General features: G+C 31.5%; 1 protein-coding gene across 1 annotated transcript; it reads left to right on the top strand.

The window, feature by feature from the left end:
• The first annotated feature begins 17,016 nt into the window (after positions 1 to 17,016).
• Positions 17,017 to 22,356, top strand: LOC127244164 (U-box domain-containing protein 13-like). The gene is made up of 4 exons (XM_051264564.1): positions 17,017 to 17,538; positions 20,113 to 20,229; positions 20,436 to 20,873; positions 20,964 to 22,356. The coding sequence occupies exons 1-4, from the start codon at positions 17,269 to 17,271 to the stop codon at positions 22,119 to 22,121; spliced, it is 1,983 nt and encodes a 660-aa protein (XP_051120521.1). The 5' UTR covers positions 17,017 to 17,268; the 3' UTR covers positions 22,122 to 22,356.
• The last annotated feature ends 2,001 nt before the right edge of the window (positions 22,357 to 24,357 follow it).

Raw genomic sequence — 24,357 nt, 5'->3', positions numbered from 1 at the left:
TACATATATAATGTCAATTAGATCACCATAATTTTAATTAGGTCTTAATCCCAAATATTTAAAGATTTTGATCATATTATTTAAGTTATTCTTAATAGTTTCAATTTCAATTTTTATCAGCCATTTTACATTTATTTCTCTTGTTCTAGCAATGTCCAAACAATGAGAATCTATACAAATAAGTATAATTATTCAACATTTATTAAATAAATTATTTATATATATTATTGTTGAGTAAAGAAAACCAATACTTAGGGTTTTCGAGAATTGACTATGGATTGTTGTATAGTTCAACGGGTCTGTCAATGGCAGTAGGGTCTTAGATGAGTTTGGTTATAGGCCCAATGGTTAAGGTGTTATTAAGAAATGAACTTTTTCGGGAGAACCTGTGACTAGGTGATCGGTGGATACAGAGGTCGGACAAGGAGAGGTCGGACGAAGGAAAGGGAGACAGTAGGCATTTAGGTCGGTTGGCATGGAGGTTGGACAAAAGAAAGTCGGGCGAAGAAAGATGAGACGGCCGATGCGGAGGTCGGACAAATGGAAGACGGGCAAAGGGAGACGAAACAGTGGACGTGCAGGTTGGATGAAAAGCAGTTCTAAGGCGGTTGGAAGAAGTTACAACTGGCAATCGGATATGAAGGCACGACCTGATAACAACATTGGGGCAGTTGACATGGGTTTTTAAATAGGTCTTTTCACGACCTAAAAGCGGGATCTTCAATGGACATCAAATTCAGTGAATTTCTTTTGGGATCATCCTTTTATTTTTACAGTCTTTAGTATTTCTTTTCAATTTTCTTATGTATCGTACGGTGTCTAGGGACTTTCAATCTCAGACATTTATTTAATCAAATTCGAAAGTAATTTTTTTTTTCCGAATTTTACTTTTTATTGTTGAAAATCTGCATCAACAATTATATCACATCAATATCTATTTATATATTACATCAAACATTTAAATTCAAAATTTGATGCTCGCAACACAAAATACAATTACAAAAAAGAACATTCCCGCCATTTTATGTGTATATATATATTAATGTATTTTCCACTCCATTATTATGAATAATATTATCATACACTACATTGGTTCACTTAATAAATATATATGTTTTTGTTATTGTCCAAAACACGAACTACCACCTTCTTTTTCTACTATATATAACAAATATCCTCACCTATACATTTACTTACATCAATATTTTCACAATAATTTTACTAATTATAGGGGTAAAATGGTCTTTACGTATAAAATTATCATAAACTATCATTAAAACATAATATTTTTTAAACTACGTGTCAAAAGTAAGTGTTTACTTTTTAAGTGAACGGATGAAGTTTATTAAACATATATATTTATATATAAATTATCCTGGATCAATGAATTTTATTCGAACAATACATAATAAAAAAATATACGATCCAATTAGTGGAAGCGAATTCGAATATACTCAAAACAATTAAACGGAGTCAAAAAATAAACACTAAACACAGTAGAAAAAAACTAAAGGCATAAATTGGAAAGTAAATATAAAACCAAAAAGACATGCTTTCAACTGAATTATAGGCAAACATAATCGAATTGAGAATTGAATAAATTTGATTTCATTTTGATCTAGTGCTTGTTTATTTGTGTTATTTTCAAGTTCCCAAAATGGTGTTATGCCTTAGTTGTAAATATTGGAGTGTGGCATAAACGAAGTAGAAAGACTAAAATAACTTTATTAGTATTGTGTGATATAAATGTATATATTGTAAGTTGTAAGAGTATTTTTAGTGTTAGTAGAAAGTACTGTTACTAAAAAGAGAAATTGATATTTTTTATAAGACGGATCAAAATAGATATAGATAGATTGTTAAGGGACGAAGAGAGTATATAGATAGTAAATTACTAAAAAAAAAAATCATTTTACTTGCACTTGTGAGAACAAAAATATCAAAATTATCTTACACACTTCTAATAACTAATAAAATATTACTCACTCCGTCTCAATACCATAGTCTTATTTACCATTTTTGTCCGTCCCAAAACAATAGTCTAATTTCCATAAATAACATCACTATAAAACTATCTCTACTTTTTCATTATTATTATACAACTGTCACTACTTTTTACACTAATATAGGCAAAAAAAATTATTTATTCTTATTTTTTACTAACTATCAATATAATATTAATATTCCTTAAATTTCGTACCCAACACAACAAGACTATATTTTTGGGACGGATGGAATATTATTTTTAACTTACTGACAGAAAATAAAATAAAATCATAAATTAAATTGGGACGAAATGTGTATAGAACTAATGATGATTTTTCTATTAGCTAAAATGATTATTTAAACGAAGAGCATTGTTCTTTATATGTATTTTTAAAAAAAAAAAAAATACCCAAAAGAAGTACATAACCATGTGCAACACATTATATTCTACTCTTTCCATCCCACATAATTTATTTTTATTTTCTATTTTCATCTGTTCCATATAATTTGTCCTTTCTATTTTTAAAAATATAATTATGCACTTTAATAGCATTTTAAATTTTATAATTTTTTTAATTTTAATTAAACTATTTACTTATTTTAATCTTAATCTATAATTATTTTTATTAAATAATAATTATTTTTACTAATATACTTCTTAATTACTTACTAATTATACTTTACCTAAATTCCCGAATCTACAGTAATAGTCTCATGTTTTCTGGGACGGAGGGAGTATTAACTAAAGTGGGAATTGATAAGAAATCCGAAATAAAGTGAGAATGGAAGGATAATTTTGATCTTGTGCCTGATTGTTTGTGTTATTTTCAATTTTCAGAAATGGTGTTATGCCTTTGTTTTAATTGCAATATTCTTTTTACCTTTTTTCTTATATATATAAATTTTGGGTTTTATTTGATTATTAATTTCGCTAATTAAATTATATTTTGTGTTCGAGGTTTTTTCGATAAATTCAACAGTCCAGAATATAAATTTATAGCAACTTACAATTGTTTTATTAATGCATTTCGACTCGGTTGTTATGAATAATATTACCATATATATTAAAGTAAACATAGATCATTATAACATGATCAATTGGAAAGATAATATATAATTGACTCGTAAATATAATATCTCTTTTTCAAGTTATGCTTAATATGTTGTATTTGAATATCAACGTTGATACTTACTCCCTCCGTTCACAAATTAATGTCTTATTTTCTTATTTGAGACTTTCAACAATATTGTCTTATTTTCTTTTTTAAAATATAAATTTTATATTCATTTATTACTTTTAATCTCTATCATACAATTAAAGACAAATTTATTAATTTATAAGAAAAAGATAATTATCTAAAAAAACTGTGAAAATATACTTTAAGACAATATAAATTGGACGAATGGAGTATTATTTTTTAATTTTATAAAAATAAAAAAAATATTATGATTTAAGATGATAACTACAATACTATATAATAATAATAATAATAAAATCATCGTACTACTAACAATATATTATATAATAACAAAAAAATATATATACTAGTATTACAATAGACAATATATTATTTATATTAATATAATATAAATTAATTATATAAACTGATAATACATTATAAATCATATATATTCACAATGGCCAATTTTTATGCTAGAAAATAGCATTAATTATTTTACTTTTATTTCAAAATGACCTTGAAAGGTGGCCTAGCCCACCAACTATTACATTGGTTATTAAAAAATACTGTAAATTATCGAACATTTTTTTGTATTTTACTTGAAATCTCTATGTGTTAATATAAATTTGTATAAAATACTCTTTTTTTAACACTGATGTTTAGTTTTAAATAAATATTTAAAATACGCAAATTTTATACAAATAAAAAAATATAAAATATTTTAAATAATTTTTTTGAATAAAATAAATTAATAAATAATTGATGAATTATTTATTTTTATCGATTTGATAAATTAATAAATAATCATTGATTAATAAATAATTGATCAATCATTTGTAAAGAAAAATAGGTTCTATTTTATTAATTTGATTATAATTGTATTTTGTTTTCTTTTTATTATGTATGGATTTTGATTCATATTTTTCCACACAAAATATTGTATTTACATTATTGTTCAAATAAAAAATAAAATAAAACTCTTAAAGAAGCATAAATATTAGTATAAATCCAAATGAAGAGATTAAGACTAACAATATTGCATTTATAGTTGTATCGGAAATATTGGCAACACCTAGTGAGATTTTTTCGTCGGGCCAGGATATTAGGTTCGATCAGAGGTTTATCCAGTGCGCACTTTCGGGTGGCGATTGCGAATTTTCACGTCAATAAAAAAAATCTCTATTGTTTGCTGAAAAATAATGGTCTAATATTTATGTTTTTGTATATTAAATTCAAAATTATTAATTTTTTATTATATTAAAAAAAATTTAATATAGTGTGAATTTTTTCTTTATCGACAAACAAAATCTCATATACAAAATACAAATAAATTAATATCGAAAATAATTAAATCGAATAAATCCAATATCATATTAAACAGGCCCTAAAATCAATTAAATCAAATCCGAATAATTCATTCCTGTTTCAATTCTTCTCTGATCGTGTTCTGGAAACCAACTGCAAAGATGAAATTGACAGCAACGACGACGAGTAGCGAGCAGCTCCGGCGCTCGGCAGCTATGGGCGGCAGGACAGTGGCGGTTTCCGGAGACAAACAGCCACTGCTGCTGCGACACTCTCGAATAGCTCCGGCAGCCCCGAATTTCCGAATAGCTCCGATCGTAACGATCTTCTTCCTTATCCGGTGAGAGAACAACAGTTTTCGGCTCAATCCAAGGTACGAATAGTTTGAGGTCGACTCGTCACTCCAAACCATGACATTCATCGAAATCGACACTCAGAAAAGGACATCGAAATCCTTACCGGCAGGGCCAGCCCTGGCTCGGGCAGGAGGGGCGCGCGACCTAAGCCCACCGTAAACAGAGCAGAGGATCATTATATATTTATATTATATATATATAATTATAATTTAATTGATATATATAAATATAAAAAGATCGTATTTTGGTGATTTAGAAATCAATTTTTAATGTTGAGGTTTAAGTTTAGTTTAATTTCTATACCTTTCAAAGATTTAGAAATATTTTTCATTTAAAAATATAGAAAATTATTTTATTTAATTATTTATATTTTATTATAAATAAAAAATATTATATATATATTAAAGGGTCCATATTTTTTTTGCCCCGGGTCTTTGAAAAATTAGGACCGGCCCTGCTTACCGTATCATTCACAAAAAAGAATCGCTCATAAAAAAAATCCCAACCTACATCGCCGGAATTATCACGGGTTCTCACTCTTTCTTAAACTTCCTAAAAAACTAGGTACAAGGATATAATCCATTCTAATTAATGGGCTCCAAAATTGGTTTGGGCTTATGGTTAATAAGTTTTTTTGTTTTTTTTTTTACACACACACTCACACCCTCAAGGGAATTTCACTCAACACATGCACACACGCACCCACCTAGAATCGAACTTAGGACCCAACACTTAAGCGAGGGATGTCTTACCACTTGATGGATTTGAACAAGAGTTGGGCCGATCTGGTGGGTGGGACTATAGAATAAACCAACTAATTATTTATAAGGGACTCATTGGATTTAAGGTCTTTAAATGGCCAAAATTTCCAACATAATATATAAATACTAAAAATACTTATAATTTTTTAAAAAAATGTGCATTTTATTCGGACTTGTAAGAACAAAAATGTCAAAATTATCTTACATTTCTAATAACTAATAAAATACAATTATTTTTTAATTTAATATAAAAAATTTAAGATAAAATGATATATTGAGTTGGTACCGAATGAGATAATCTAAACAAAAAACATCTATTCTTTATGTACTAACCGAAAGAAGTAAAAAACCATATCTAAGGTAAATGCTTTATAGAAACCGTTTTTCCTCTTATAAATTGCATGGTTTTATAGATAGTAAAGAGCACTGTATTCTTGAGTATATTATTATTATCATCATCGTTGTTGTTATTGTTGTCGCGTGTATTAGACTGATTGTCTTAATAAAAAAATTTCAAATATGTATATATATATATATATACTCATATATTATAATGCATTATTTCACTTTCTACTCCATGCATATATCATACATGTGTGCATACAACGACGGATCTACATTGAGGTTTGGGGGGTCAGTTGACCCTCCAAGCCCTTCCTAATTTTTTTAAGTGTAATTTTTTTTTAATTTTTTATTTAGTAATTAAATTTGTCCCCTCAATTTGGGATTAGTATTCTACATAAACCTTCATATTATTATTATTTTAATTTATAATAATATATAATATTTCTATTTATAAATTTATTATATAAAAAATAAAATATTTTATCTTAAATATTATTTTTATTCATTTTGTTCTTCTTCACAACCACATTATAGTATTAATAAAATCGACAAGAAAGTTCTTATATTATTTTTTGTACACACAGAAACAGCCGAATGTGCGTTGAAACTAAAAATAAACGGTAAAAAAATAAAACAAATAAACATAACAAATTTTTTTTAACATCATTGTCTATATAAGAAATTTTCAAACATGTATATACACTTAAATTATTTTTAAAAAAATAATAATAATAATATCATTGATTACTTATATATATATATTTATACATAACATCTTAATTTTCATACAAAAGATTACATTCAATGCCTATTTTACTTAAAAGAAAAAAATGGGTTTGTGGATTTTTTTTAGGTATTTATAATTTTGATATTAAGGTGAAGTAATTTTTTAATGTAATATTCAATATAAAAATTGAGTTTTAAATATAATGTTTAAAAAATTGAACTATTACCTAATGAAAAATTGTAATTATTTTCTAAAGATAAATTTTGTTTGCTCTAAAAGACCGTATTTTGAACTATTCCAAATACACAAATCATATTCATATATCAAATCAATCAAAATATTTTTCTTTTAAGTATGATCATATTAAAATAATATGTTTGTTTGGAGATTGGATTGGATTTACACTATTCATCCAATTTTTTTTTCTCCAAAACATCAAATCAAACACCTAATTTTCATTTTTTATATTATACTAAAAATCAATTTTACATTCAAAATATCACATCAACACTTATTTATATCATATCATACAACTATTCAAATTCAAAATTTTTACTATTCAAATCTCAATTCAAAATCCAAACCTCCGAACAAACATAAATTTTATGCTCCAAAAGGCTGTGGTTTGTATTTTTGTATATTTTATATATTAATATGAAAATATTTATTAAATATTTATATTCCATTATATAAGTATAATGATAATCTTGGTTGTAAAGTAACAATCATACACCAAGCAATTGAAGAAAAACCGAAGGAAATGTTCTTTATTAATTGTTTGGTTAATATGGATAAAGTTTTTTTTTTTTTAACAATTTCAAAAAAATGTCTCATCTAATTTTGTATGGGACTTAAAAAATTAATTATGCAGACTTTTATATGAATATGTTTTTTTTCCAATACAATCAAATAATTTTTAAAGCCATCTTTTATTTTGTCACATCTTTTTTTGGCAAAAGGTGCTAAAATATAAACCACCATTAGCTATTTACAAAATTGCAATCATTTTAAACAATATCTCGGAAATGTGCTGAAGTACTTTATTCAAATATTGCTTTTGTATCGAACACAATGTGCCGCTAAAACTCCTTCTGTTTGGAAGAACTCTTCACCTACTGGAGAGTACTATCCATCTGCTTGATTGCTTTATTCAACATTGCTGATTCCTTGAAAATAATATATGTACTAAGGATCACATTTCTCATCTCCAGGCACTATAGGCGATATCCTTATACACATATGATATCTCCACATAGATAGTTTTTCTCGTCCTTGGATGCAACTTTAATTCTTTTACGTGATAATATGTAATAAATCCAAATACACATAAAGAATTATAATCATTAGCAGTTTTTTCAAACCATACCTCCAAAGGTGTCTTGCCTATAAGCACAACTAATGATAGTCGATTGATTAAATGACTTGCATATGTGACTGCTTCAACCCATAATTGTTTGTCCAAATTAACATTGTACATCATACACCGAAATTTCTCCAACAAGGTCCTATTCATGCACTCGGGCACCCCATTTTGTTGTGGCGTGTCCTGTACTGTGAAATGTCAGAAGATGTCTTCCTTCTTGCAAATATATATATATATATATATATAAAAAGTTGTTTCGATACCATGTCATTGTCAGATTAAAGTACTTTAATCTTCCTTCCGGTCTGATTCTCCGTCATTTTCTTCCAATTGAGAATTTGTTGAAGACTTCGTATTTAGTTCGCATGGGATACATCCATATTTTCCTGGAAAAATCATCAACAAATGTTATAAAGTAATGCTTTCCTCTAGAGAAGTTATCTTGATTGGTCCCCACATATTTGAGTGAATGTAATCCATAATGTCTTTACTGTTATGGATTTTTGTTCCAAACTTCACTCGCGTTTGCTTTCTCAGAACAAAGTGCTTGCAAAATCAAGTTTGCAAGTCTTTGCACCCTTTAGTAATCATTGCTTTGTCAGAGTCTGTAAGGATTTTTTCCCTGCATATAATGGTAGATTACACAGACCAAGCTTAGACCTGTTTTATAAAATTAAAGCCTGAGCTTAGCCTATTGGCCCGTTAATTTATATCTATAAGGTCTAGGCCTAGTCTACTTTAAAGTCTAGCTTGGCCTATGAATCTATTTAAAAGTATGTATAATATTTTTTATTTTTCAAATTTAATATTTGTAGAAAAATAAACATAACTATTGATTATATATCATAAGTCAGTTAAAATAAAATAATTTTTATATTTTTTTATTGTCACAATATATATATATTTTTTATGAATTATAAATAATTAAAAATAATATTTGTATATATTAGATAAAAAAAAAGTATCTATAAATATATAAATAGGTTGGCTTGATAGGCCAAAAAGGCTTTTTTAAAGCTTAAGCTTGTTCTATTTATTTAAAAAGGTTTGAAAATATATCTGGATTTAATATTTATATTAAACAGTCCAGGCCGAGCCAGGCCTTATGGAGGGGCAGACTGTAGACTTATGATAGGCGGCCTGACCTATTTCCACCCTTACCTGCACGCACCAAGCCTCATGTTTTAGAACTTGGTCATTTTTTTTTTTTTTTATATGTTAATACTACTGCTACTACGCCAACCACCATGTTGCCCTGAAAGTGATATATGTTATTTTTCTTTATACTTTTCATGACAACAAGTGCTTCTGAGATTACTTTTAGAATCTCGTTATGAATGTTGATAGAATGACCTTTACATTCTAAAACTCCCACTGGTACGAGACTTTTGGCGAATTTCGATATGTACCGAACCTTTGCCAGCACTCTAATTGTTCCATCGTGGTTCTTTAGATAAGCTGAGTCAATTTTAGTTATCTAATAAGGTTGGTTGTCAACTAGGTAGACAAATTCACTATCAATGTTTTCAAAATTGACAAACCACTCATCCTTAAAATACATTTGGAATGAGCATCCTGAGTCCAGCCACCATTTTTCTGTGCAAGTCACCAATGAGGCACATGCTAATGAATAATTTGATTCATTATTATCAGCAACACATGTTTCAATTACTGTTTTCTCATTTTTTTCTTGTAGTTTGGGACAATATATATTCTAGTGTCATTTCTTGTGGCAAAAGATACATTCTTCTTTTGCTATTTTACCTCTTGACTGGGATCTGCCTATTTTCGCCGGTTTGTATTTTTTGTTACGACTCCTGACAAAGTGGACTTCCCAAATTGAACTCATGTGTTCTAACTTATCTTTCTTTCTGATCTCGTTAGAATACAAAGCAGTAATAGCTTCCTTAAAAGAATTTGTCTTTTTCCCGGTCAGCATACTAACAATTATATATTCATATTCATCAGCAAGTGAAACTAGTATTATCAATGCCTTATTAATATAATTTCTCTTCTCATCTCAATTCAAAAAATCAGTAACTAGAGAATCAAATCTAGTTTTGTATTCATTCATGCTGGTACCTGACAAATACTGGAAGCGATACAACTTCATCTTTATGTAGAACTTGTTTTTTTTTTTTTGTTGCTATTTTTAATGAATTTGTCCTCAAGTTCTTTATATACTTTGTGTGCCATCGTCTCTCTCATGAATGGATATTTCCGCTCATTGGAGAGACATAGCCGAATTGTATCACATGCTAGGCGGTTGATCCTTATTTAGTCTTTATCATCAACACCCTCTGGTTAGTTTTCTTCGAGTGCTCCATCCAGCTCTTGTTGGAACAAGATGTCCAACATCTCACATTGCCACATACCAAAATTATTGGTACGGTCGAATTTTGCGATGTCAAATTTGGAAACCATTGTTTTTTATGACAATGTCACCAACGATTTCGAATATGAAATTGATTTTTTTATCGAATTAGTGGATGTATTTTACCTTTCTCTTTGCCTTCGCATAGAATGTCAAAACCTCAAAATGAAAATTGAAATTCAAATCACTCACCCAACTCAAAATTGAAAACGCCCAAATTGAAATTCGTCAAAACAAAATCAAAATTGCACAAATCAAGATCGAATTCGAAATTGAATTTCAAAATCCAAAAAAAATGTGAAAATCGGCCAAATGCCTACTTTTGAAAAAAAATAAAAAAAATTGTTACCCATTGTGTCAGAGAACCAAGATTCCAATCGTAGGAGGGCAATACACAATTGATTATACACCCAAAAAATTATGAATAATAGAGTGCTCACCTGTGTTGGAGAGGAGAGGAATGGTCGAATTTGAAGTCGCATTTGGAGTCGAGAGAGAGAGAAAGTGCACCTTTCGAATCACCTCACTTCGACTGCACCAAACGGCCCCTGGGCTTCCATTTTTTTTTGACCTCGTGATTTAGGCCATTAAGCAAATTTAATTTTCGAATGGTGAAAAAAGTCCCTATCTAGGGTGTGTTTGTTTGAAGGTTTGAATTTTGAGTTGAGATTTGAATAGTAAAACTTTTGAATTGTAATAGTTATATGATTTGAAATAAATAGGTGTTGATGTGATGTTTTGAATGTAAAATTAATTTTTAGTATAATATAAAAAATAAAAAATATGTGTTTGATTTGATATTTTTGAGAAGAAAATTTTGGACAAATAGTAAAATTTTGTCAAAATCTTGAAAGGAACACACGTGCTGTAGCCAAATGTTAAGGAAATGATATATATATATATATATACTAGAACCCGGTGCGCGTGATGCCGCGCCGGTGTGTACAATAAAAATAATTTCGTATAAAACATATACATACACATGTAAAACAAGTAAACAAGTTCGATATGATTGCAACAAAATCAAAGTAAAACAACCTCAACATTTAACTTAAAATGTGATGCAAATTTTAGGTCACTTACTGTACTTGGAGAGATCAGGAATGCTAGTGGCTGTAAGTGAGATTGAAAGTAAAGAAAGCTAAGCCTAAACCATAGACGCCCATTTCCATAAAATGATTTCAACTTAAGAGGGTGTATGAGAAATAGAGCTTTTAGCTTTTTAGTAGTTTTTAGCTTATTAACAGCTTTTAGCTGTTTGATCAGTTAAAAAGCTAATTTAGGTGTTTGGTAAATTAGCTTTTTGAAAGAGCTTTTTGGATCCAAAAAACTAATTTCTGAAAAGCTCATTCACCCAACTTTTTGAAAGAATTTTTCATTTTAATTTTGGTTATTCCTTATTTTCCTTTAAAATTTAATTATTTTTTATACATATAAATATATTTTTATAGCTGTATTTATTAATTATTTTTAATATATTTAATATTAAATTATATTTTTATTTTTGTAAATTTAAAATAATTACTATTATTAATTATTACATATAAATTATTTTATTTGTAAAATATATAAATTTTTAAAACTAACTCAAATAAAAAAAATAAAGGTTATTAATTTATTTATATATATTAAAACAATAATTTAACATAATAAAAATATATATACGAAAGATTTATTATTTTATATTTTACATAATTTTAATAAAAAATTATTATTTTTTAGTAAAAATAATTTTCTCAAATCTAAATAATAAAAATAAAAATAAATATTTTATAATATTTTTATAATTTTCAATAATTAATAACAAAAATTCTCATAAATTTCAAACCAAAATGAACAAAATTAAATATTTTAAAAAATAACATATCAATGTCCTTAATAGTCATTTTATATATAAACAGCTAATGTCAAACAGTTATTTTATCAAACACTTTAATACAAACCGCTAATTGAATCAGCTAGTCAAACCAGCTAATTGAATCAACTAACAGCTAACAACTAATTGAATAAGCAGCTAAAAACTATCTGCTAATTGCCAAACGCACCATAAGTAAAATAGGAAAACAGACATCTTCTATTCCAAAAAATTTAAAACATGCGGATGACAAAAAAATAATATTTTAGTAAATTCCACAAAAAGAAGATATGTTATATGATTATTACCAATCTTCTTTAAGGTGCGTTTGTTTGGGGGATTGGATTTTAAATCCACTGTTCATCCCATTTTCCAAAAAAAATATCCAATTAAACACCTATTTTTTATTTTTTATATTATACTAAAAATTAATTTTACATTTAAAACATCAAATCAACACCTATTTATATCACGTCATACAACTTTAAAATTGAAAATTTTTACTATTCAAATTCCAACTCGAAATTCAAACCCCAAACAAACACAAATGTAAGTAATGAAACATCTACAAGCATCAGTAAAGTCATAATATATTCCATGTAAACCAACTACATGTAATTAAAAAACTATTATGGTTTAAATTAATTAGTTACTGACCATGTAAGTAAAAAAAGGCAAAAATGCATAAGACCAATTTCACCTAACCACTTAAACCATTTCTCAGTTAAAATACCATAGTAAATCTAGATTACTAACAAACACATACAACCTTAAAAGAAGTATTATTCATAAAGTCAAGGTATCAGTTCTTTCTTGAATCGCTTTTTTCTGTTGGTGTCATTCTCACTCGTAAATGATTAATGTCCCTTTTGAAGTTAAAAACGGTAGATAGCCTTGTTCCTATAGGGATCTATATGCTTTGATTGGAACTTGAAAAGCTAGAACCTTAACTTGAGATTTTAAGAGGTGTAACCTATGAGAAACATTAGGAAGTGAATTCAAATATTGAAAAATTTAACTTTAGAACAATGTTAGCAATTAGTATTGTTCTTAATATTAAGCAATATAACCAATATATGCAATGGATGAAAAATCACCATTACTCGCATATTATTGCATTATGATTTGTGATATTGTATTGAGGGTAAAAAGGTCATTTCCCCTAAATGTGTGTATACATAGGAAAAAATGAAACAAATTGTAAATGTTCGATAACAAATATGTGTGTTTGCTTAGGCAAAAATATAAAATTTAACCCAAGAAACTTTTTGGGCCATAATATATGTGAGAAACAAAACTAAACTAATTTTTAGATTTGGATATATATATATAACCTGACTTGTTTGGACAAAGCGCTTAATCAGAAATCGGAAACTTTGAAGTTTCCAACAACATCCAAAATAAAAGTTTTCTGGCTGCACCGTCAAAAGTAATTGTTAGAAAGATTCAACATATGAATTTAAGTATTATTGAAATAAGTTAGCAGCCACATGACCTATCTTTATATATCTATAGAAGACTCCTATGTTGACTGCTATGGCAATGAAAACAACATTAATAAGCTGCTGAAAATACTCCCGCTTCATCTTCTCGCATCCTTCTATGGTTCACCTTCATAGTGCAAATTACTATTTATAAAAATATACTTTAAAAATCAATTTTGACTAACATGTAAACATAGTTCTAAAGAAAATCTGCATAGAAATATATATATATTTTGTAAGCATGGTGTGCTCTTAATGTAAGTACTTAGTGAGGTTATGAAGTGCAAAATTACACGTTCAATGAAAATGCAAAACGAAATGCTTCAAAATCTGAAAAATGTTTTAAAATCACAAGCATACCATTTGAACTCCGGCCTGAACGTAATCGAATTTGAAAATAAAATAGCAACAGCACACTCCAGTGCTAGCGTAATCAAATTTGAGAATAAAGTAAAACCATTATTCCAAATTTGAGCTATCGCCAATCCGTTGTACTTCTAGATTATCTTATTCCTCACATCGGCCTGATCGATCGTTCATTCCCAAAAGCAATAACCGTGAGTAAATTCTACAAAAAATATTGAAACGGAAATCTGCATAAAGGCTTGAAGTTTCCTTTGGGGGAGAAGACGATGGTGGCCAATCTTGGAGGTGAGAAATTTCGCCAATGATCTGAAAGCAATAACTGATTCTTGGCGACTACTGTCTTATATATTGTGAAGGCTACGCCAGGTTATAAATAAGAAATAGTACTTCATTTTAATTTTGAGAGTTAATAAAACATTCTATTTTGCCGGGTGCATTTATAGTGTTCTTACTTTAGCGTACATTAGAGATGTGTACGAGGCTGCACTAGCGAGTTCTCGAGGGAGTCTAAGAATTTCTAGACCGACGGGAAGGTGATCGAAGAGAAACCATCCCACCCGTTACAAGTGGATAGTGGTGTGAAAAATGAGGTTGAAAGGAAAAACTTAGATGAAGAGTCATTTTGTCGAACAGATTGTGAGCGTGAACCAGAAGCTAGAACTTTGACAAAAGTTCGAGTAAAGTGGATGCCGACGAATCCATATCCGCAACCAAAGCTCATTAAAATGAACTTTATCTTGTTCTGTCAAAATTGAGGAAATTTTGAAGGAAAGAAAATATGTTTATGTTTTTAATTTATAAAATTACTATTATATTTCTAATATTATATACTTCCTCTGTCCACACGCAAAGTAAACATTTAATTTTGGCGCTGTGTTTAAGAAATAATAGTAGTATTTTAATTATAGTGGGTAGTTAAAAGTAGTAAAATGATATTTTTGCCCTTATTTTTTGGTGTAAAAGTAATGATGTGATGTAAAGTAAGAATATTTGTGGAAAAAAGTGAAGTATTTAATAAAAATTTATTTTGTAATTGGACGTCCAAAAATAGAATTATGTATATTTTTTAGCTGGACGGCGAGAGTATTACTTTATCTATATTTAATTATAAAAAAATTATACTCCCTCCGTCCCACCGAAATTGAATCCTTTGATTATAGACACGTTATTTAAGATAAAGATGTTTAATTAGTTAATAATAATTATTTATGATATTATTTTTTTATATAATTAATAATATTTATAGTTTTAAAGTAAATTTCATATATATGATTAAAAAAATCAAAATATATGTTTAAATATTTAAAAATTATATAGCAATTAAAAAATATATGTAATATAAATATCATTTTGTAGAGAATAAAATTTTCTATAATATAAGTAAATACAAAAATATTTTTTTATTTATAATTAACATAAATTAATTTTATAAAATATGTGTAGTTTTAAATATAGATAAAACTATTTATTTTTTTTAAAGAAAGATAGAAATAAAGGGGTTTTGAGTGGGTCATACCTAATTGTGATGTTATATGTTATGTAGTTAATTAAGTTGATTTATATTTGTTAAATATGTTTTTTATTTAATAATTTTTACCAAAAATAGAAATGTATCCATTATTACGGAACAGACAAAAATGAAAATAGTGTCCATTATGGTGGGACGTATTTTATAATTAATAATTAGTTATAATATTTTTAAATTTTATAACGTAATTAAATTATAAAATAAATTTTTTTATATAAGGTGAAAAGCTAAAGGATGGATGAACGGCGATGGGACGATCACGGCAAAACTTCCATTTATATGTCATTTTTTTATAGGTTGAAGGATAACATTGTCAATTCAAGTGGCAAAGGTACAAAACTTCCATTTATATATTATAAAAATATATATATATATATATGAGGTCTTAGTTTTAAATAATAAAAAATTGAATAAAAAGAATTATTTAATTTTAAACATCAATTTGATATATTTAAATATAAACTTAAATTTTGAAGTATAATATAATAAATAAATAAATAAAATTAATTTTTATTTTTAGAAAAAAATAAAATAATCTTTTATTTTAAAAGTATATATTTATCTTTGGCGCGTAATTTAAAAAATAATATTTTATTTGTCCCGACTATCATGTACATTTTACTGCAAACACAAGAATTAGAAGATGCATAATTAATAAAAATTTAAGAATACATTATAGAAAATAATTCTAGTATAATAAAAAATAATTATAAATTAAAATTTAAAATAACTAATTAGTCTAATTAAAATTAAAAAATTATAAATTAAAAAATTTTTAAAAAAATAAAGTATATAATTTTTTTTGAGATGAACGAAAATAAAAAAATAAACATAATAAATAAGACAAAAAAATAATATTTTATTTGTAATAAGTAGTTAAAAATAATATATATAATTTTCTTTAATTTTTAAAAATAAAAATAATGATTTAATAATAAAAAAATATGTAAAAAATAAAATATATAAATACTTAAAAAAAAAAAAAGTACTTAGATGAGTCAAAATAGAAATATATAAGGAAAGAAAAGTAAAATTTAATAAAAAATCCCACTAACAAACACATCCAAACTCACCCGAAATCGAAACCCCTCACCCACTCACTCGTTCACTCACTGCAACCGAAATGGAAATACTAATGGAAATGGAATGAACGAAGATGATTCATCGTTGATGGAAGGAATCTTCTCATATCCACCGAGAGAGTGAGAGTGAGACTTTCTGTGTTTCACCCACCCCGCAAAACCCGCTTAACCCTAACCGAACCTCCTCTCCACAATGGCGGACAGTAAAATAAATATCGCTTAACCGCAGTAGTTAATATTTCAGACAGCCGCAAATCGAGCCACTGTACAAGGCCCCACCCCACACCCCCAGCCGACCCCATCTGCCCCGCCCACGGTGAGAGCACCCAGTCAAGTCTGAACGCCTCCAGTTTTGTTCCTTTTTTCCTTCCAATGGAGAATTCTTGAAATCGGGCGACGAATTCCTGTTTAGTTCCCCATCAAGCTCAGTTTCAGTGGCTGTCCTTCGTCTTGATTTCGTGGTCGCTGTTTTTGCACCGATTTGGGGGTTTCCCCCTGGTTAGTGTTTTTTTCGGCGCATATTCTCTCAATTTGGGCGCAGATCTCTGGGCTGCAATGGACGATGAAAAAGCCGCGTTGTCTCGGAAATTAATCGATATTGTGGGTGAAATCTCCGAGATTTCCGAGTACAGAGGCCCGGTGAAGAAGCAGTACACCAATCTAGCTCGGCGTCTGAAGCTGTTGACCCCAATGTTCGAAGAAATTCGCGACGGCAAAGAGGCGCTCCCTGGGGAATCCGTCAGAGCCCTGGCTTGGCTGGGGCGGGCACTCGAATCGGCGAAAGAGATGCTTCGATTCGGCAGTGAAGGCAGCAAGATTTATCTGGTGGGTATGGCATGGGCTGCCTTCACTTTTAGTACCTCATGAGTTTTACCAAATTGATGCAGCTTTTTGATAGATCATTCGGCTTGACTATTTGCCATGCCTTTCTTCCTTCACTTTCCTTTTTGATCTGTTTACCCATTTCGTTTCTGCGTGTTTTTTTAACTATATAGATCATAGCATTTATCCTAAATTGTGTGCTAGTTTTAAGCATCACTTCACTTTTCTCAATCTTTGTGAAGAACACTTGTGTATATTTGTGGGTAGGAATGACCTGTTTAGAATTGGCTGGAAGTTGTGGGAACCAAATTGAGAACATCGAGTTTGTCTTAGAGCAACTGAATGGCGTGGCAGTTGATAAGTGTATTGATAGCTGTAAGGTCTTACTTTTGGGGCTGCCAAAAATGCTCACCCTAAAGAAGAGCCACGACATGGGTTGGGTGTGGATTAGTCAGGTTGTGATGTCTTTAGATATTGGATGATTAAGTCTCCGGGAAGGAAACAATAAGTAGTTTTAGAGCTTATAGAAAATTCGACTTTAATAGTGGAAACTTGTTTGAGTTGAACTTTTCCATGAGTTTTTCTATTGTTCACTGCTCTGGGGATTTAAGGGGATTGGCATTGGAAAGTCAGTGAATTGCGTTTTCTCGAGCCAAATTTGGTTTCACATGGAATACCGGCGCAAGCTATGTCATCATTTTCTTAACTACATGTGTGTTCTATGTGATGTATGTTATGCCGAGTGTAGATGTTGGTTTTTGTTGTTGATATGTAATCGAATGTGAAAGGAGTATGAAATGAGGGACATGATTCTTGCTATTAATTATGAAGTATCTCGTTCATGTTAAGGGAGTTGATGCTGTCGTCATCTGTACACTTTTTGGTCCTCTCGACGCATAAGTTAATTGGACGAACTCTATGGCAACCGCCGCTTTGACAGCTAATCTCCTATACAATCAGTGGACATTGGTGATTCTGATTTTTGATTCGATATTGGGCGAATATACGTGATATCAGCAGGAGAAGTGGCTCCTTCCTCATTTGGAAACTACCAAGTATACCATAGTTGATGCTCTTTTCTGAGCATTTTATGGGCGATCTTGCAAGTACGTCTGTAGTAAATGTTTATATTTGGTCCAATAACAGTGGGAAAGACATGTTATAGGGATTCTTCGTGAGAGATGGTTAATTTTCTGAAATCTTGGATGAGGGATTTGAAGGATCTGGTGGAGATATTCATATGTAACAAAAAGGAAATATGCTAAGTGACGTCATATTACATTAAGTTAGAAAGTTCGATATCGGTGGAGAAGACACTTAGAAGTAAGTGATTGATGAGGTTTTTCAAATTATTGTGCAGATGTGAGGAAAAATTTTGTATGAGTTGGGCATCGACATTTTGGATGATACAGTTACATTTTAAACTTCTAGCTATCTCTTGCTATTGATGGACACTTGAAGAGAGAACAAACGATCTTTGTTGTTCTGAAACACCTAAAACATGAAAAGCTCATTAATTGACATTAGTTGAAGATGTTTCACAAGACTTATTACTATTGTTGAATTTTCTTGGAGATCTGAAGTTACGTATGCGAATATGTATGTCTGTAGTGTACATTGTAATAGCTATAAGTCAATTTATCAAAGCTTGCATGCATCTGTATGCATCCATGGTTTTAGCTATTCAATTTTAAATTCAATATAATTCTGTTTCTTGTACTGTTAACTCGACCCAGTAGAAATTTTTTCTCAAACAGCCTATTCTCCTCGGCGCACGGAACTACCTAAGTGCATGCATATATGTTAGCTCTACATTAGTTCTTTTTCTCTCTTATTTCTTTGTGGCATAAGTTGTCTTTTCAGATATGGCTCTTGTTTTATCTAATAATATATTTCAGATGGAGACCATATTCAGAGTAAGAAATAGAATGAAAATTTCACTCTGAATGGTGCCTCATGTGTGCTTAAACTTAAAGCACAGAAAACTCGAACCAGTGTAAGTGTTGCCAGGTTGAGGTCTTTTTGTGCTTGTTATGAAATAATCTTATAATAGGTAGCTAGTTGCTACTAGTCCTTTCTTTATACTAAAACAATAGTTCGTCCTTTTTTTCTTTGATTACATTTGTGGAGTTGAGGTAAAAGATTGTTTAAATAAGCCATAGTTGATTGAATTTTTCCGCCGATTAATCCCTTGTTCTCATGCTTGAATTTATAAAAATCATTGGTGTAACATTTAGAACAGGCAGGTTGATGATGAGAAAGCAACGCTATGTTTGACAACAGTTTCTTTTAGGATGTGTTTCTATGGTGTACAAAGTTACAAGCCATGTAAATTCATTTGATCATTTTTATGCTTTTTAGACTTAAAAAAAACTTTGAATGGTGTGAAATTTGAGCAGAGATGGTAATTGCTTGATGATTGAAATCTGAATCTATTTGTCTCTTTGTAGGAGGCAAAACAAGTTTTATGTCTAGTGTAAATGTTCTATGAGTGCCAAAAGGGGGTTCTGTTCGTTCACTTGCCAATTTCTTGCTACTATGGTACTGTATCTTTCCTAACGGTTTCTCTATACACAGGTCTTAGAGAGGGAGAAAGTCCTGACCCAATTCCAAGAAGTGACGACAGAATTGGAGCAGGCCCTTAGCAGCATTTCTTTCGAGAAACTCGACATATCAGATGAGGTGAAGGAGCAGGTAACATACTGTCCATTTGGTCTAGATTTTATACCCTCATTCTACCATAACAACGTAGTTATTGTAAATCATCGTCAAAGCTCGTGTTGTCTAGGGGAGTTTCTTAATAAACTCAGAATCGGAACTTAAAAGATTTGAATCACAAAGTAGTATATCAAGAAAAAAGGTTACTGTGTGTTTGGTAAAACTGTTCTAATTATTGCCAGGTGGAGCTCGTCCTTGCTCAGTTCAGAAGAGCCAAGGGGAGGGTCGACGCTCCAGATGTTGAGCTGTACGAGGATCTTTTATACCTTTACAACAAGAATCGCGACTGTGGTGAAGATCCCAATGTATTACGAAAATTGGTCGACAAACTGGAGCTAGGCAGCATATCTGATCTAACTCAAGAATCACTGGCTTTGCATGAGATGGTTTCTGCTACCGGCGAGGACCGTGAGAACAGCATTGAAAAGATGTCGATGCTGCTGAAGAAAGTTAAGGATTTCGTCCTGACTGTAAACCCGAACATTGATTCTGAGAAGTCCGCCCCTGCAAGTAGCAGCTCCGCCGAGGGAAGTCATAAAAACCTCGTCATCCCAGATGATTTCCGCTGCCCCATCTCATTAGAGTTGATGAAGGATCCCGTCATTGTCTCGACTGGGCAGGTACGGTCTTATATGTTTTTAATTTTTCCCAATTCAGCTGTGGATTCCACTCGATATTTCTAAAACTTGATCGATTTTTTTCTGTTGTAGACTTACGAAAGGTCATGTATTGAGAAATGGCTCGAAGCCGGGCACAACACGTGCCCAAAGACGCAGCAGACGTTGACGAGTACCGCCATTACGCCTAATTATGTCCTCCGGAGTCTCATAGCCCAATGGTGCGAAGCGAACGGGATCGAGCCGCCGAAAATCCAAGGAAGCTCCCATGCCGCGAAGAGCAGATCCGCGTGCTCCCCCGCTGAACGTAGCAAAATCGAAGCCCTTCTCGGCAAGCTCACGTCCGGGAACCCTGAAGACCAGAGGTCCGCAGCCGGTGAAATCCGCCTCCTTGCGAAACGAAACGCAGATAACCGTGTTGCAATAGCCGAGGCGGGTGCGATCCCCCTGCTTATCCAGCTGTTATCGATCCCCGACTCCCGGACGCAGGAGCACGCCGTCACGGCACTCCTCAACCTCTCAATATGCGAGGACAACAAGGGCAGCATCATATCCTGTGGGGCAGTACCCGGGATCGTCCACGTGCTGAGAAAGGGGAGCATGGAGGCTCGGGAAAATGCGGCCGCGACGCTGTTCAGCCTCTCGGTGATCGACGAGAACAAGGTGACGATCGGCGCCCTGGGCGCGATCCCGCCGCTGGTGATGTTGCTGAGCGAGGGTACCCAGAGAGGGAAGAAGGATGCGGCGACGGCGCTCTTCAACCTGTGCATTTACCAGGGCAACAAGGGGAAGGCGGTGCGGGCGGGAGTCGTTGCGACGCTGATGAGGCTGCTGACGGAACCGGAGGGCGGCATGGTGGACGAAGCGCTGGCAATCCTGGCGATACTCGCCGGGCACCCGGAAGGGAAGGCGGCGATCGGGGCGGCGGAGGCGGTGCCGGTGCTGGTGGATGTGATAAGGAACGGGTCGGCGCGGAACAAGGAGAACGCGGCGGCGGTTATGGTGCACCTGTGCTCGGGGGAGCATAGGCAGCACGTGGCGGAGGCGCACGAGATGGGGGTGATGGGGCCGCTGCAGGAGCTGGCGCAGCACGGGACGGAACGGGGGAAGCGGAAGGCGGCGCAGCTGCTGGAAAGAATGAATAGGTTTATTGAGATGCAGAAGCAGCAACAGCAGCAGCAGCAAGAACAGCAGAAGGTACGAGGGGAGAATGTTTCCAAGAATCAGGTTTTGCAGCAGCAGCTGATATGATCTGATCTGGTTTGATATGGTATAAATGTTTTGTCTATTTACTGTTTGTTTTGTTGTGTTGTGTCGTGTTGGAGAGGAATGGGAATGGAATTGGATTGGTGGAAGATCACCTTTCCTTTTGTTCCTTTGTTTGGTTTTCAATTGTCTAAAGTATGTATGTGTACTTACTCTCTTATGTATTTTGTGTGTGATTGATTCAAATTAATTGCACCTTGTACAATTTTTTATTTTAAAACTGATGTATTTATTTATATTAAGTTTGTTTTTAAGTTGAGTTTCTTGAATATTGTCCCACACTGTTAAAGGCGAAGAACCACTTCATTTATCACCAATTGATTTTAGATTGGAAACTCAAATTCCTTCTTAACACAATTGTCGAAACAAGTCTCGGAATTCAATCAAGTGTTCAAGAGTGTTCTTCACGGTTGTATAGACGTATATACGATGAATGCTTTGTAAAGATGAGTTCGAACAACCTTTAATTAGAGATTTATCCATTGATATATTTTCTCTAAAAAATAACATTCCAAAATCCAATCATTTTTTTTTAGAACCGATTTATTTTCATTAATTTTTTTTTTAATTTTAAAATATAACCCAATTTCTATATTATATTTTATACCAACACAATTAATACATACTCATCAAAACCCCTAAACCCTAAACCAAAACTACTAACATAAAGGAACACAAATTCAAAGCCACGTAAAAATTAAAATTTAATCCAAACTCAAATTAATTTTTCTTAAACTTACCTAAAGAAACACACCCGTTAGTTTTGATGGATTAAGTTTGCATTTAAAAGTTGTATCTAATGATTATATAACAATATCTGAATATTTATTTGATAGACACTCTAAACAAGTGTTCTAATAAGGTCATATTGGAGTTGTCACTCTGTCAATTACGCAACTAAATTAAGAGTTATGTCGGACCAATTTCAGTGTTGATATCGAATCGGAAGATCTAACCGTTAGATCAGGCTGGAAGTTGAGTATGTTGTTGGGGACATCATGGAGTAAATTATGAACGGTGGAGGTCATGATCAAACCTTTGGATCATCGAGTATTTTGGTCTGAATAGAAGGATACTTTTTGTGAGTTTTCTATTTCACTCATATATTCGTTAACAAGATTGATGTTGTATCTTGTGAGTTGGAACTTGATTGATTTTTGTGTTGAACGATTTGTACATCTTTTTGATTATAGTGGAGATTTTGTTGACTTCGGTCCCGTGGTTTTTACTCCTCACATCGAGGAGGTTTTCCACGTTAAATTGTTCGTGTCCTTGTTGATTGGTTGCATTACTTCTTTCGGCGTGATTATTCTATTGTTATTGTTTCTTACTAGATTCATACAAGGGGGATAATTCGTACTTTACGAATATTTGTCCCATCAAAGTGGTATTAGAGCGAGGTTTCTGTCTTATTTCTTGTGGTGAATATGGAAACGAATACAAGTAGAATGGTGAATCTTAATGGTTCAAACTATCATGTATGGAAGGAAAAGATGGAGGATCTCTATATGTGAAAGATTTCTATCGACCAATTTTCGAAACCGACAAGCTTGAGGGTAAAAGTGATGTTGAATGAAATATCATGCATCGACAAGTATGTGGTTACATCAGGAAGTGGGTGGATCATAATGTTTTGAACCATGTTAGCGGAGAAACAAATGCACGGTCACTATGGAAGAAGTTGAAGCAATTATATGCAAGGAAAACTAAAAATAATAAATTATTCCTAATCAAGCAGTTGATGAATTTGAAATACAGAGACGGCATCCCTATGACTAATCACTTGAATTCATTTCAAGACATCTTTAACCAACAGGCAGGAATGAATATAAATTTTGAAGATGAAGTATAAGGATTATAGTTGTTTGGCACATTGCCGGATTCTTGGGAGACTTTTAGAACATCTTTGTAAAAATTCATCCCCTAATGGTACCATTATAATGGACTTGGTTAAGGGTAAGAAATGAGAAGAAAATCATAAGGCTCTCATCAGTAACAGGTTTTGGTCACCGAAAGAAGAGGGAGAAGTAAAAGTAGAGGTCTAAAAGGCAAGCCAAAAGACAGAAGTAAATCCAACATATATAGCAAGATTGAGTGTTGAAATTGCGGCACTCCCGGGCACATAATGAAGCTCTGTAGAAAACCCAAGCAAGATGGAAAGAAGGATAAAAAGAAAAAAAAAGTTGCATAAAGATGGAAATGATGATGATAGAGTATCTAC

The sequence above is a fragment of the Andrographis paniculata genome, unplaced genomic scaffold, assembly GCF_009805555.1.
Source record: "Andrographis paniculata isolate CXL003 unplaced genomic scaffold, ASM980555v1 Contig9END, whole genome shotgun sequence".
Taxonomy (NCBI): domain Eukaryota; kingdom Viridiplantae; phylum Streptophyta; class Magnoliopsida; order Lamiales; family Acanthaceae; genus Andrographis; species Andrographis paniculata.
Note: the sequence above shows the minus strand (reverse complement) of the source record. Positions and strands in the feature narration are given on the sequence as shown.